General features: G+C 56.4%; 1 protein-coding gene across 1 annotated transcript in view; it reads left to right on the forward strand.

Annotated features, from left to right (window-relative positions):
* The window catches only part of Ccdc40 (coiled-coil domain 40 molecular ruler complex subunit), a 31,956-nt gene that overhangs the window by 10,813 nt on the left and 7,997 nt on the right, over window positions 1-13,146 (forward strand). Inside the window, exons 9-17 of the mRNA XM_070031587.1 lie at window positions 60-182; window positions 2,692-2,813; window positions 4,819-5,062; window positions 5,154-5,336; window positions 8,608-8,853; window positions 9,646-9,859; window positions 10,965-11,134; window positions 11,521-11,612; window positions 12,760-12,880. Coding sequence (XP_069887688.1) covers window positions 60-182; window positions 2,692-2,813; window positions 4,819-5,062; window positions 5,154-5,336; window positions 8,608-8,853; window positions 9,646-9,859; window positions 10,965-11,134; window positions 11,521-11,612; window positions 12,760-12,880 — 1,515 coding nt within the window. The remainder of the gene's footprint in view (window positions 1-59; window positions 183-2,691; window positions 2,814-4,818; window positions 5,063-5,153; window positions 5,337-8,607; window positions 8,854-9,645; window positions 9,860-10,964; window positions 11,135-11,520; window positions 11,613-12,759; window positions 12,881-13,146) is intronic.

Here is a 13,146-nt window from a genome sequence, read left to right on the forward strand (position 1 = left end):
GGGGCTCAGGCCGGGCTGTGCTGACAGTAGGTCTTCGCTCCTCTCTGCCCCGCCCCCAGGACCTGCACGTGGACCAGCTCACCTCGAGAGTCCACCAGCTGGAAGAGAACATTGCCCTGCTAGAGGCTCAGTACAGTGCTCAGGCCCATGACACCCGGTGTCTGAAGGAGGCGGTGAACGAGGTGGGTGTGCGGCCCTGCCCATGGCTAATGTACCAGCCAACACACAAACTCGCACCTGAGCCAAAGGGTCACCCACACAGTGCCTGTGTGTCCACCGGCCAGCAACACAGCCTGGGCCGGCCCTCCTCCCACACCCAACAACAGCTGGATGCCCCACAGAGCCTCAGTTTGCCCCCCACTGGGAATGGCCAGCAGGTGGGAGGCAGGCCAGGCATCCAGACCCTACCTGTGAATTAACTAATGTAATGGTAAATACTCAGGGTGCTGAGGATTGAAGCTCAAAGCCCGCTTAAGCCCATGAAACTCTTTATCTTGAATTAGCCAGCAAAAAGCCATAAGTGGAGCTATGGATCAAGTGGTACAGCATCAGCCGTGAGTAAAAAAGCTAAAGGACAGCATCCAGGCCTTAAAGTTCAAGCCCCAGCACCCGCAGGCATGCATGTGTGCATGCGCTCGCGCGCACACACACACACACACACACACACTAGTCAAGGTAATAAGGGGCTGGAATTGAGCCAGGTGTGGTAGTTCATGCCTGTAATCCCAGCTACTAAGGAGACTGAGATCTGAGGATTGAGATTCAAAGCCAGCCCAGGGAAGGAAAGGCCATGAGACTCTTATCTCCAGTAAACCGCTCAGAAAACCAGAAGTGGCGCTGTGGTAGAGTACTCACCTTGAGCTGAAGAGCTGAGGGATAGTGCCCAGGCCCAGAGTTCAAGCCCTACAACCAATGAAAAAAAAGGTGGGGGACTAGAATTGGGTACCAGTGGCTCACACCTTAATCCTAGCTACTCAGGAGGCTGAGATCTGAGGATCAAGGTTTAAAGCCAGCCTGGGCAGGAAAGTTCATGAGACTTTTTATCTTCAGTTAACCAGGAGAAAGTCAGAAGTGGAACTGTGACTCAAGTGGAAGAGTGTTAGCTTTGAGTAAAAAAATTCAGGGAGAGTACCCAGGCCCTGAATTCACGTAAACATACACACACACACACACACACACAACACACACACACACACACCACAAATAATAAAATAAAAATCCACCATTCAGTGGTTTATATCAAGGATCTTTTTTTGTTGTTTTGTTTTTTTTGGGGGGGTGGGCATGTACTAGCGCTTGAATTCAGGGCCTTGAGCTCTTGCTCAGCTTTTTTGCCAGACCCTTCCTTTCTGGCTGTTTGCTGGTTAACTGGAGATAAGAGTCTCTCAGATTTTTCTGTGCTGCTCAGAAATGTTCTCCTCAGACCTCAGCCTCCAGAGTAGCCAGGATTGCAAGTGTGAGCCTCGGGTGTCCTGCAGCCCCGCTGGGACCCAGAGGCCCCAGGCTTCTTTGAAACTCTGTTTAGTTTCCTGGTATCCCTTTGCTGATTTTTTGGTCAAGAAAAGTCAGGGTGAGCCGGGCGCTGGTGGCTCACACCTGTAATCCTAGCTACTCAGGAGGCTGAGATCTGAGGATCTCGGTTCAAAGCCAGCCCGGGCAGGAGAGACCGTGAAATTCTTATCTCCAATAAACCACCAGAAAACCAGAAGTGGCACTGTAGCTCAAGTGGTAGAGTGCTCGCCTTGAGCTGAAGAGCTGAGGGACAGCGCCCAGGCCCAGAGTTCAAGCCCCACAACTGACAAAAAAAAAAGAAAAAGAAAAAAAAGAAAAAGAAAAGTCAGGGTGAGTGGCTGGGAAAGGGGTTTCATGCCTGGATCCTGGCTACTCAGGAGGTGGAGTCAGAAGTATCCCACTTCAAGGGGACTGGTGTAAGATCCCAACTGAACAATACAGTACAAGCAAAATGACCAGGGGCCTGGCTCAGGTGGTAGAGTGCTTGTCTAGCAAACATGAAGCTCTGGGTTCAAACCCTAATACTCACACACAGGCTTAGGCACAGAGGTTCACACCTGTAGTCCTAGCTCCCTGGGAGGCAGATATAGGGAGAATCACAGAATCACAGTCTAAGCCAGCCCAGGCAAAATGTTTTCAGCCAATCTACCCCATCTTACTAGCCAAATAAAAGCTGGCCACTGGGCTGGGAAGGTGGCTTGGTGGTAGAGTGCTTGCCCAGCATGCATGAAGCTCTGCATATGTGCAGAAAAAGTCGAGAGTGGCTCAAGTGGTAGAGTCCTAGCCTTGAGGGGGAAAAAAAGAAAAGAAAGAAACTCAGGGACAGCGCCAGGCGCTGAGTTCAAGCCCCAGGACTGGCCAAAGAAGAAAAGAAAAGAAAAGGCTGGGCACTGTGGTTCACACCTCTCAGCTCTTTGGGAAGCACAAATAGCCATCCCAAGCCATGCTAGGCCCGAATGTGAGACCCTGTTCACACACAGCCAAAATGATGAGGCCAGGGCTACGGCTCCAGCGGTATAGCATTTTGTGGCGAGTGTAAGGCCCCGAGTTCAACCTCCAGAATTAAACCAACAGAAGGGTGGAGATGGAGTAAACAGGACTACCCCCCTTCCCTCCTCCCCCTCCTCCCCCCCCCCCGCTCCCCCTGCTGGCCTTGGCTGAGCGCGGCCCCCTCTGCAGGCAGCCACCGAGATCCACACCATCAGCGTGGAGAAGAAGTACATCCTGCAGCAGTGGTCCACCAGCCTGGTGGGCATGAAGCGCCGTGACGAGGCACACAAGACCATCCTGGACGCCCTCAAGTAGGCCCTGGGGCCCCTGCTGCCCTGGAGGGGCGGGCGGCTCGGGGGGGCGGGGACCAGGGGTGCATGGGGGCTGGACAGAGGGGCGCACCTGCAGCGCTGCCCCCCTCCCGTCCACCTCCTCGGTCCTCTCCGCGCTGCCTCTGGGTGGCTTTCCTGACCGGATTAGGGGACAGGAAGGGGTGTTTATCTGGGGCAGATCACCGGGTGGCTTTGATCCGCCACCTGAGTCGGAAACCCCATCCCAGCTCCATTATTCTGCCTGCCGATCCAAATCCCAGCTTAATTCCCTGTGCGGGGCTGGAGGACCAGGTGGGCGCCGCCGACACCCAAAGCCACCTGGACGATGGGGCCTAGAAACGGGAGGCGGGTCCAGGTTGGGACCCGGTTCCCTCGATGGCCAGGTCTGGCTTCCCCGTGGCTGCTCATCTCCACCTCCCGGGGCCAGCGTGGAGCACAGGGCACGGCAGGGACGGGCTCTGGGAGGAGAGGGACAGGACGGGACGAGGCAGCAGGGGCCAGGCCGCACTCTGCTGCCGCCCATCCCCAGTGAAGAGCTCCTCCTGCATCCTGTGTCCTGCAAAACAAGACAGAAACACCTACGGTCATCTTTAGAAAGACCCCCCCCCCCCACCAGAGATTTTACAAGAATAGTACAGGAATGAAAACATCCACTCCCATCACTCATTTCAGTCAGTGGTGTAAAGCCCGGGGAGCTTAGTGGAATTGTCTAGAAAATTCTGCCTAAAGATTTGCTTATCCCTGAAATATGCAGGGGGAGGAAACCGAGGCTAGCTGCAGACGGAACTTGGGCTTGTTTTCTCTGGCCTGGAGCTCATCATGTAGCCCTGGTTGGCCTTGAACTCTGGATCCTACCGTCTTTGCCATCTGAGTGCTTGGGGTTACAGATGATACACCTGGCCAGGAAATTTTTATGAAACTGATTTATCAGGATATTTCTTTCTTAGTTCTTACTTTGTATGTTTCCTCTAAGAAATATCTGCCTAAACCAGAGTTTTCAACTGTGTCTTTTTTTTTTTCGGTCCGGTCCTGGGGCCTGAACTCTGGGCCTGGGCGCTGTCCCTCAGCTCTTCAGCTCAAGGCTAGCGCTCTACCATTTGAGCCACAGCGCCACTTCTGGCTTTTTTCTTTCTTCTTATGTGGTGCTGAGGAATCAAACCCAGGGCCTCATGCATGCAAGGCAAGCGCTGTACCACTGAGCCACCTTCCCAGCCCTCAACTGTGTCTTCTGCTAAGAACTTTCTTGTTTTAGCTCTTATAACTTGGATGATGTCATGATACCTCTAGTTTTGGAGTTACTGGGAACTGAACCAGGGCTGGCACCCGGCAGGCAGTTGATCTGCCACTTGGGCCATGCCTCCAGTCCCTTTTTGCATTGGTCTCACTTCATGTGATCCTCTTATTTGTGTGCCCAGCGATTGTGTTTCCACTGCAGCTGGGATGACAGGCATGAACTGCTACAACCAGCCATCGGTGGAGATGGAGTCTCTCAAACTTCTTTTTGCCTGGACTGGCCGTGAATCTCAAGCTTCTGATATCCTCCCAAGTAGCCAGGATTCCGGTGTTGAGCCACTGCTATGCTATGAGGAAGTAGTCAGGTTCCGTGTCTCTTGTTGTCCCAAGGCCACTGGCTAAAACCTTGACCCTTTCCCCACAGCTCACTGCAGTGGCTCTGTCAGAATTGGTTGGTGGAGGACTGGGAAGGTGGCTCAGTGGTAGAGCACTTGCCTCACATGCATGAAGCCCTGGGTTCGATTCCTCAGTACCACATACACAGAAAAAGCCAGAAGTGGCGGTGTGTCTCAAGTGGTGGAGTGCTAGCCTTGAGCTAGCACTTGAGAGGCCCAGGGACAGGTATTAGCAGAAAGTATGAGCCCTGAGTTCAAACTCGAGTGCCCCTGGAATGTCCGTGTGCCTGGCCAAGGCCCCAGAGGGCGGTCTGCGGGTGCACACACAGGACAGCTCCCCGCGTCCGTTCCTGCAGAGAATCCCTCCATCAGTCCAAGTCCTTGGATGGTGAGATTGAGGCCTACAAGAAATCCATCATGAAGGAGGAGGAGAAGAACGAGAAGCTGGCAGGCATCCTGAACCGCACGGAGACGGAGGCCAGCCTCACGCAGAAGATGACCGCCCAGTGCCTGAGCAGACACGAGGTGCTGCAGAACGAGTTCACCACCTACCGCCTCACGCTGCAGGACACGGAGGACGCCCTCAGCAAGGGCCAAGTGGTGCGGCCGGGGTCCCCGCCCCCGGGCTGCGGCGCCCCCCCGGCCCTCGCGGGGGCGCCCCCCTCAGAAGCACTGCCTTCCGCTCTCCCAGGAGCACACGGCAGTCATAAACGAGCTGCAGGCCATCCACCAGGCCATCCGCCAGGAGCAGGACTTCAAGCGCCACACGGACACCTCCATCACGGACAAACTGCAGGAGCACGTGACCTCCAGAAAGTTGACCAAGTACTTCAACCAGCTCCTCCAGAAGCTGCAGAAGGAAAAGACCACCATGGTAGGAAGCTCCCCTCCGGGGCGGGGCGGGGTAGCGGGGCGGGGCGGGGCGGGGCGGGGCGGTGTGGCCAAGCTGACCCCACCAGACGCTGCCCGTGGCTGCTTGTGGTCAAAGCCTTCTCCTCCCTCCCCCTGGCTTTGGCCAGTTAAGGGGCTTGAACTCAGGGCCCTAGACGCTGTCCCTGAGCTTTTTCCACCCCAAGGCAAGTGCTCTACCACTTTGAGCCACTGCCGCACTTCCAGTTTTCTGGTGGTTATTTGCAGATAAGAATCTTCAAGACTTTCCTGCCCAGGCTGGCTTCGGACCATAGTCCTCAGAGCTCAGCCTCCTGAGTAGCTAGGATTTCAGGTGGGAGCCACTAGCACCTGGCTTCCCTTCCTTTTTATTTTTTTTATTATTTTTTAAAATTTTTTTGTCGGTCATTGGGCTTGAACTCTGGGCTTGGGCGCTGTCCCTCAGCTCTTCAGCTCAAGGCGAGCGCTCTACCACTTGAGACACAGCACCACTTCCAGTTTTCTGGTAGTTTTATTGGAGAGAAGAGTCTCATGGACTTTCCTGCCCAGGCTGGCTATGAACCTAGATCCTCAGATCTCAGCCTTCTAAGTAGCTAGGCTTACAGGTGTGAGCCACTGGCGCCTGGCCCTTCTCCTTTTTAAGTTGACATCAATTAATCATGCCAGGGGGGTTTGGGGTGTGTGTGTGTGTGTATGTGTGTGCATGAACACGTACATGCTCAAGCATACATGCTAGCTCTGGGACATGCAAGCTCAGGGCTTGGACACTGTCCCTGAGCTTTTTTGCTTAAGGCTGGAGCTCTACCACTTGAGTCACACACAATACCACTTGTGGATTTTTGGTTAATTGGAGATACAAGTTTCACAGACTTTCTTGCCTGGGTTGGCTTTGAACCATGATCCTCAGCTCTTAGCCTCCTGAGTAGCTAGGATTACAGGCATGAGCCTGTAATGAGCTGGTGCTAACTTAAGTTACCTCTTATGGAAATAGAAGAAGAAAAGTCAGGTCTAAGGCTGGGAAGGTGGCTCAGTGGTAGAGGGCTTGCCTTGCATGCATGAGGCCCTGGGTTCGATTCCTCAGCACCACATAAGCAGAAAAAGCTGGAAGTGGTGCTGTGGCTCAAGTGGTAGAGGTGAAGAGCTGAGGGGCAGCACCCAGGCCCAGAGTTCAAGCCCCATGACTGACAAAAACAAAAAAAAAAAGTCAGGTCTAGTTTAGGACAGTCTTTTCTGTGATCTTGATGTATTTCTTCCTGGATATCTTTGCACACACACACACACACACACACACACACACACACACACACACACACACACGAGCTGCACATGCAGCTCAGTCTTGCTGAGCTGTGGCACACAGCAGAGGGCCGGTCAGGCTGGGGTGCAGGAGTCAGGGATTGTCTCTCATAGTTTGCCCTGCTTTTGGCTGGTGATTTAGAGATTGAGTCTCATGGACTCTTTTGCCAGGGCTGGCCTCAAACCATAATCCTCTGGGTCTTAGTCTCCGGAGTGGCTGGGGTTCTAGGCGTGAGCACCTGGCTTGAATTCGGCCCTGCAGCCCTGGGCCTTGGCCGGGTTCCTGAGGAAGGCTCAGGGAGGCGAGGTCTCACCTCACAGGGGCTCCCACAGCCCCAGGGTCCAAGGAGGAGCCCGGCTTTGTGGGGGCTGAGTCCCCGGGGGTGGGGCTCCTTGCTGTCTCGGTGTCCCCTGCGGGACCTCTGGTTCTGTCCTAAGGAGAGCGGCTGTGCCAGACGCGGCTCTGCCCCTCCTGGGCAGTCTGGGTTGCACTACCACCTCTGTCCAGAAGAGGGCAGGAAGGAGCCCTGGACAACAAATTCCCCTACAATTGCCATTTTCCAACAGATGGAGCCCTGAGGGATCCCTGCCGGTCCCAGAGCCTGAGAGCCGTGAGCCGGTGACAGGCAGGCAGGGCGGGGCAGGGGCACCTCCAGGAGGAGGAGCACTGGGTGGATGGACCCCCGCAGAGCCGGGGCCCACAGGGCATGGCGGTAACCCAGGATCAGGGCCTGGCAGACTGGACAGGGCAGGGCAGTGAGTGGGGGTGGGGGGGAGTGGTCTGGAGAGTAAAAGGGGCTCAGGCAGTGGAGGCCCTGCTGGCACCTGGTCTCGGGATGATGTTCACAGAATAGGGCGGGGTCGGGGTCTGTGTTTTACAAGTGGTGGGAGTGGGAGCCCTGGCTGTGGTTGGGGCCTAGGAGGGGAAGCTGCAGATGGGGTGCAGGAGGGCTGGCAGCGGGAGCCCAGAGGCAGTGACAGCCAAGACCACCCACGGGGTGGCACCGGTGGCTCACACCTGTAATCCTAGTTACTCGGCCAGCTGAGATCTGCAGGCTGTGGTTTGAAGCCAGCCTGGGCAGGGACACCTATGAGTCTTTTTTTTTTTGGGGGGGGGGGTCGGTCGTGGGGCCTGAACTCTGGGCCTGGGTGCTGTCCCTCAGCTCTTCAGCTCAAGGCTAGCGCTCTACCACTTGAGCCACAGCGCCACTTCCAGCTTTTTTCTTTTTGTTTATGTGGTGCTGAGGAATCGAACCCAGGGCCTCATGCATGCAAGGCAAGCACTCTACCACTGAGCCACCTTCCCAGCCCCCTATGAGTCTCTTATCTTCAATTAACCAGCCAGAAGTGGAGGTTTGGCTCAAGTGGTAGAGCGCCTAGCACCGAGTCCAAGCCCCAATACTGATACACACCCACCAAAATTAGGAGCAAATCAGCTGGGTGTGACAGCTTGTGCTTGTAATCCCACTACCTGGGAAGCAGAGGCACAAGGATCACATGTTAGAGGCCAGCCCAGGCAGAGTTGGGAGGACCGCATCTCAGTAACAAAATACATAAAGCAAAAGGGCTGGGGGCATGACTCAAGTGGTAGAGCACCTACCCAGAAGTGTGAGGTCCTGAATTCAATTCCCAGCAGCAGCCGCCCCCCCCATACAGTCATTACCTGCTCTAGCAGCCACAGCCCAGGAGGAGACCCCCAGCCTAGTTCTGTCCCACTGAGCACGGAGGGCTCATGTAAAAGACAGAAAGAAGGCTACGTTCCAGGTGACTGCAGCAGGAAAACCTGGCAGTAGAATCAGACAATTCCCTCCCACCCCTGGCCACCCCAACCGCCCCACCCACGCAATGAGCCAGCCGCAGTGGCAGGCTTCCATCCGGGTCTCCAGGCCCCAGCAGCCAGCATCCTCCTGGAGCCTCCTGGGACGGAAGTGCTCACACATGTGCCTCGTCCCCTAATTCAGGTGACACACCTCTCCAAAATTGACGGCGACATTGCGCAGGCCACCCTGAACATCACCAACACCAGCTGCAGGCTGGAAATGCACCAGAAGACGCTGTCGGAGCTGGACAAGGAGGTGAAGGAGGTGAATGAGCTCATCACCAACAGCGAGAACGAGATCTCCCGCCGCACCATCCTGATCGAGAGGAAGCAGGGGCTCATCAACACCTTCAACAAGCAGCTGGAGCAGATTGTGTCGGAGCTGGGGGTGAGGCCCCGGCGGGACGGGCCCTTCCGGGCTTCGCTATGAGAAAGGGGGCCCTGGAGACCAGGCCTGGTGGCTCACACTTGTAATCCCAGCCACTCAGGAGGCAGACATCAGGAAGAGGGTGGGTTGAGGACAGCCATCTCAACCAATAGGTGAAGCATGGTAGCACATTTGTGTCCAAGCTACCTGGGAGGCATACTGAGGACGAGATCAGTCTAAGGCTAGCTCTGTGGAAAAACCAAGATCCTAGGTAAAAAGTAACTGAAAAGTTAAAAAAAAAAAAAAAGTTACGGATCTGTCTCCAGCAAGCATGAGGCCCTGCATGCCAAACCCAGCACCACCAAGAAAGAGGACAGACAGACAGACAGACAGAGCCCTCAGGACACGGTGTCCTGGCACGGGGGGGGGGGGGGGGGGGGCGGGGGGGAGGGGGCGCCTGACCAGGCCAGTGCCGGGCGTGGGTGCAGCAGGCCCCAGCCCACGGTGTTACCTCTTCCCCTGGACCGCCGCCCTCTGTGGGCATGGTGAGGGCTGCCCGCCATTGGAGCCAGCAGTGACCACCGACCGCTGTGCCAGTGGTCTAACGAGTGTGGGTCTCTTCAGCCCCTGGTGCTCACAATGCCGGTAGGGGTCAGGGGTGCACGCTGGGGGCCCATGGGGGAGAGTCCCCATGTTGGGTTAGGAAAGCAGCCGCAAAGCCCTGTGGGTAGCAAAGGGGCCCCAAGGGACCCCGAGGGCGTGGGCGCAGGAGGGACCCGGAGAACGTTCACCCTGGAGAACTGTGCCCCTCAGGGGGAAGAGATGGGACCCCTGGAGGTGGAAATCAAACGGCTGACCAAGCTGATCGAAGAGCACACGGCCAAGATCACGCAGACCCAGGTGACCTGGCTCCGCCTGCAGCAGGAGCTGGTGCAGGTCAGCCAGGAGCGCGAGGACCAGCTGGCCACCCTGGACATGCTCAGCAAGGAGCTGAACATCATGGAGCAGAAGAAGCTGCGGACCGACAGTGAGGGCAGGGCGGGGCCCGACGCCGGGTGGGGCGGGGCCGTACAGCCAGGGGCGGGGCTTGGTGCTGTGGGGGGTGGGGCCTGATGAGGGGCGGAGCCATGGCAGGCTGCATGCACCTGCTGTTCTTTCCCCATCCCTCTGTTAAGAACATCTATTGGGGCTGGGAAGGTGGCTCAGTGGTAGAGCACTTGCCTTGCATGCATGAGGCCCTGGGTTCGATTCCTCAGCACCACATAAGCAAAAAGAAAAAAGCTGGAAGTGGCACTGTGGCTCAAATGGTAGAGCACTAGTCTTGAGCTGAAGAGCTGAGGGACAGCGCCCAGGCCCAGAGTTCAGGGTCCACAACTGGACCCAAAAAAATAAATAAATAAAATAAGAACATCTATTGGGGCTGGGAAGGTGGCTCAGTGGTAGAGTGCTTGCCTTGTATGCATGAGGCCCTGGGTTCAATTCCTCAGCACCACATAAACAGAAAAAAGCCGGAAGTGGCGCTGTGGTAGAGTGCCAGCCTGAGTGAAAAAACTAAGGGACAGCACCCAAGCCCTGAGTTCAACCCCCAGGATGGGCATTTACAATGTCTGCGGTGGGGCTGGGAAGGTGACTCAGTGGTAGAGCGCATGCCTTGCATGCCAGAGGCCCTGGGTTCGATTCCTAAGCACCACATAAGCAAAAAGAAAAAAGCTGGAAGTGGCACTGTGGCTCAAGTGGTAGAGCGCTAGCCTTGAGCTGAAGAGCTGAGGGACAGCGCCCAGGCCCAGAGTTCAGGCCCCATGACTGGACCCAAAAAACAAAAACAAAAACAAATACAATGTCTGTGGTGTTCTGACCCAGTCTGAGCTTGGCCAGGCCAGCTAGTGGCAAGGACCTGACTTTCCCGCAGACCCTCCTCCCCCTCTCACTGGGGGGCAGCCTGTTCGCCTCCCTCACCCAGTTTTCCCCTTAGCACAGTCTGCAGTTCCCTTCGAAGAGACCCCTTCCTCCCCAACAGACCGGTGACGTGATGGGGGGGGCTGGAAGGACCCAGGCTCCTCTCCAGGCCCGACCCCCGCTGCCGTGGGGAGGCCCTTCCTCCCCACACCATGCCTGTCCCCCCATCTGCACAGACAAGATCGATCAGGAGAAGAAGGAGCAGAAAGAGATCAGCTGCTACATGAAGGACCTGGACAACGACCTGAAGAATCTCAACGTGCTCATCAACAAGAAGCGTGGCAGCTCCGAGGATCTGCAGCAGAGCAACTTCGTGGCGGAGAACGAGTTTGTGCGCACGCTAAAGGTGGGCCCGCCTCTTCCCCCCCCCCCCCCCGCCTCCCCGTGTCCCACAGGGAGCCCCTCCCCATCCCCTTGACTCCTTGACTCCAGCCGCTGTCCCAGCTGGGGCCACAGCTCCACATCCAGTTTTTGGAGATTAACTGGAGAGTCTCACAGACTGATCTCAACCCCTTGAGGAGGTGGGGTTGCAGGCGTGAGCCACCAGCTACATGTCCTTGATTTGGTCACCCACCTGAGAATATAGCTCCCACCTGCCTTTGAAGCACTTTTGGAAGACTCAGAACATTGGCACACAGCCCAGCCATCTCCATGAGGGTCGCGGGTGGGGGGAGTCCACAACCCTAGTGTCCAAGCCCTAAGCCCTTCTCAGCGCCCCTACTCACCCTGCAGATGGAGGAGAGAGAGACGATCCAAATGCAAGAGAAACTAGACAAGCTCCTGGAGGAGAAGGAAGCGCTCCTCAACAGCCTGGTGGAGGCCGAGTGAGTGTCAGCCTCAGCTGCACACCCACACTCAGCGTGCTGCACACGTGCACGGCACCCCACCGCACGCCACCACATCCGGCCCGGGAGAGTGGCTCCGGGCCCGCCCTGGCGGGTGCCCAGAGACCCAGCCCTCCAGCCAGTCCACACAAAACCCAGAGGCGTTCTGTCTGTGGGATGAACGTGTGTGTACACACATGCAAGCTATCGCCCTGGGGCTTGAACTTCGGGCCCCGGGCACTTTTCTTGAGCTTTTGTGTTCCTGACTTGCCTGCCTGGGCTGGCTTCAAGCCATGATCCTCAGATCTCAGCCTCCCGAGTAGCAAGGATGACAGGCGTGAGCCACTGGTACCCAGCTACGATACTTTTTTTTTGTTGGCAGTCCTGGGGCTTGAACTCAGGGTCTGGGCACTGTCCCTGAGCTGCTTTTGTCAAGGCTATAGCATTCTACCAACTTGAGACACAGCACCAATTCCAGCTTTTTCTGGTATGTGGTACCGAAGAATGGAACCCAGGGCTTCATGCATGCAAGGCAAGCACTCGACCACTGAGCCACAGTTCCCAGCCTGTAGGATACGTTTGTAATATATATTTTATTTAATGGTGTCTGATTATGCAAGTCACAGGCACCCGCAGCCCTCAGCCTGCTCACCTCAGAAACATGCAAAGGGGAAAGGACAAGCATGTGTGACTCCAGCCCTCCTCCCGCACTGGAAACCCGCGCAGTAGATTCTCCCTTGGTTAGATGTTAGTAAGACTGTTCCTCAGTGCCCCACATCCCCACCTCCATGTTCACCGTGGCTAGTATCATGGCCAAGGGACTGTGTGTCCTCAGGGCTTGGCAGCATCTTTGCAGAACACCAACTGGTCAAAACTTGTGGGGTCAAAGGTCATGGGGCCTGTGTCCCTGGTGGCTGACCTGTTAGTAGCATTTGACCACAGGGTTATTTGGGCTTTTCTGTGGTTCTAGGTTGACAGTCACGCCCTTGGTTCTGTCCTCCTCCTTTGTCCTCTCTCCCTTCCTCCCTCCTTGCAGGCCCGAGGTCTGTTGTTTCTAGGGTTGGCAAATCTTTGCTCTTAAGAAGCCAGAGCTGGGCCTGCGGTGCCTGCAGGGCAGGCTCTGACGCCGCCTCTCCTCCTCCTAAAGACACCAGATCATGCTTTGGGAGAAAAAAATCCAACTGGCAAAAGAGATGCGTTTTGTGGTGGATTCTGAGGCTGGCCAGACAGAGATCCGGGCCATGAAGGCTGAGATACAGAGGATGAAGGTGAGCAGCCCGGTGCGGTGCACAGCAGGGGTGGGGCGGGGGGGGGGCAGGAGAGACCCTGGGTGAGGGGGCAGAGCGAGGGGCATGGGGGCCAGGCCTGAGCATGGGCTGGGACCTCCCCATGGGCACGGACACTCCGTGGACAGACAGGCGGGCCCAGCTCCCTAACCCTTCCCTGTCCTTCCTTCTCACCTCTGGGCCCCCACTTGGCCTGTGACCTCCAGAGAGGTTCATGGTCCTTAGAAGAAACCAGGCCCCGCCCAGCA

This window comes from Dipodomys merriami, unplaced genomic scaffold (genome assembly GCF_024711535.1).
Source record: "Dipodomys merriami isolate MVZ:Mamm:240054 unplaced genomic scaffold, mDipMer1.0.p SCAF_202, whole genome shotgun sequence".
NCBI lineage: Eukaryota > Metazoa > Chordata > Mammalia > Rodentia > Heteromyidae > Dipodomys > Dipodomys merriami.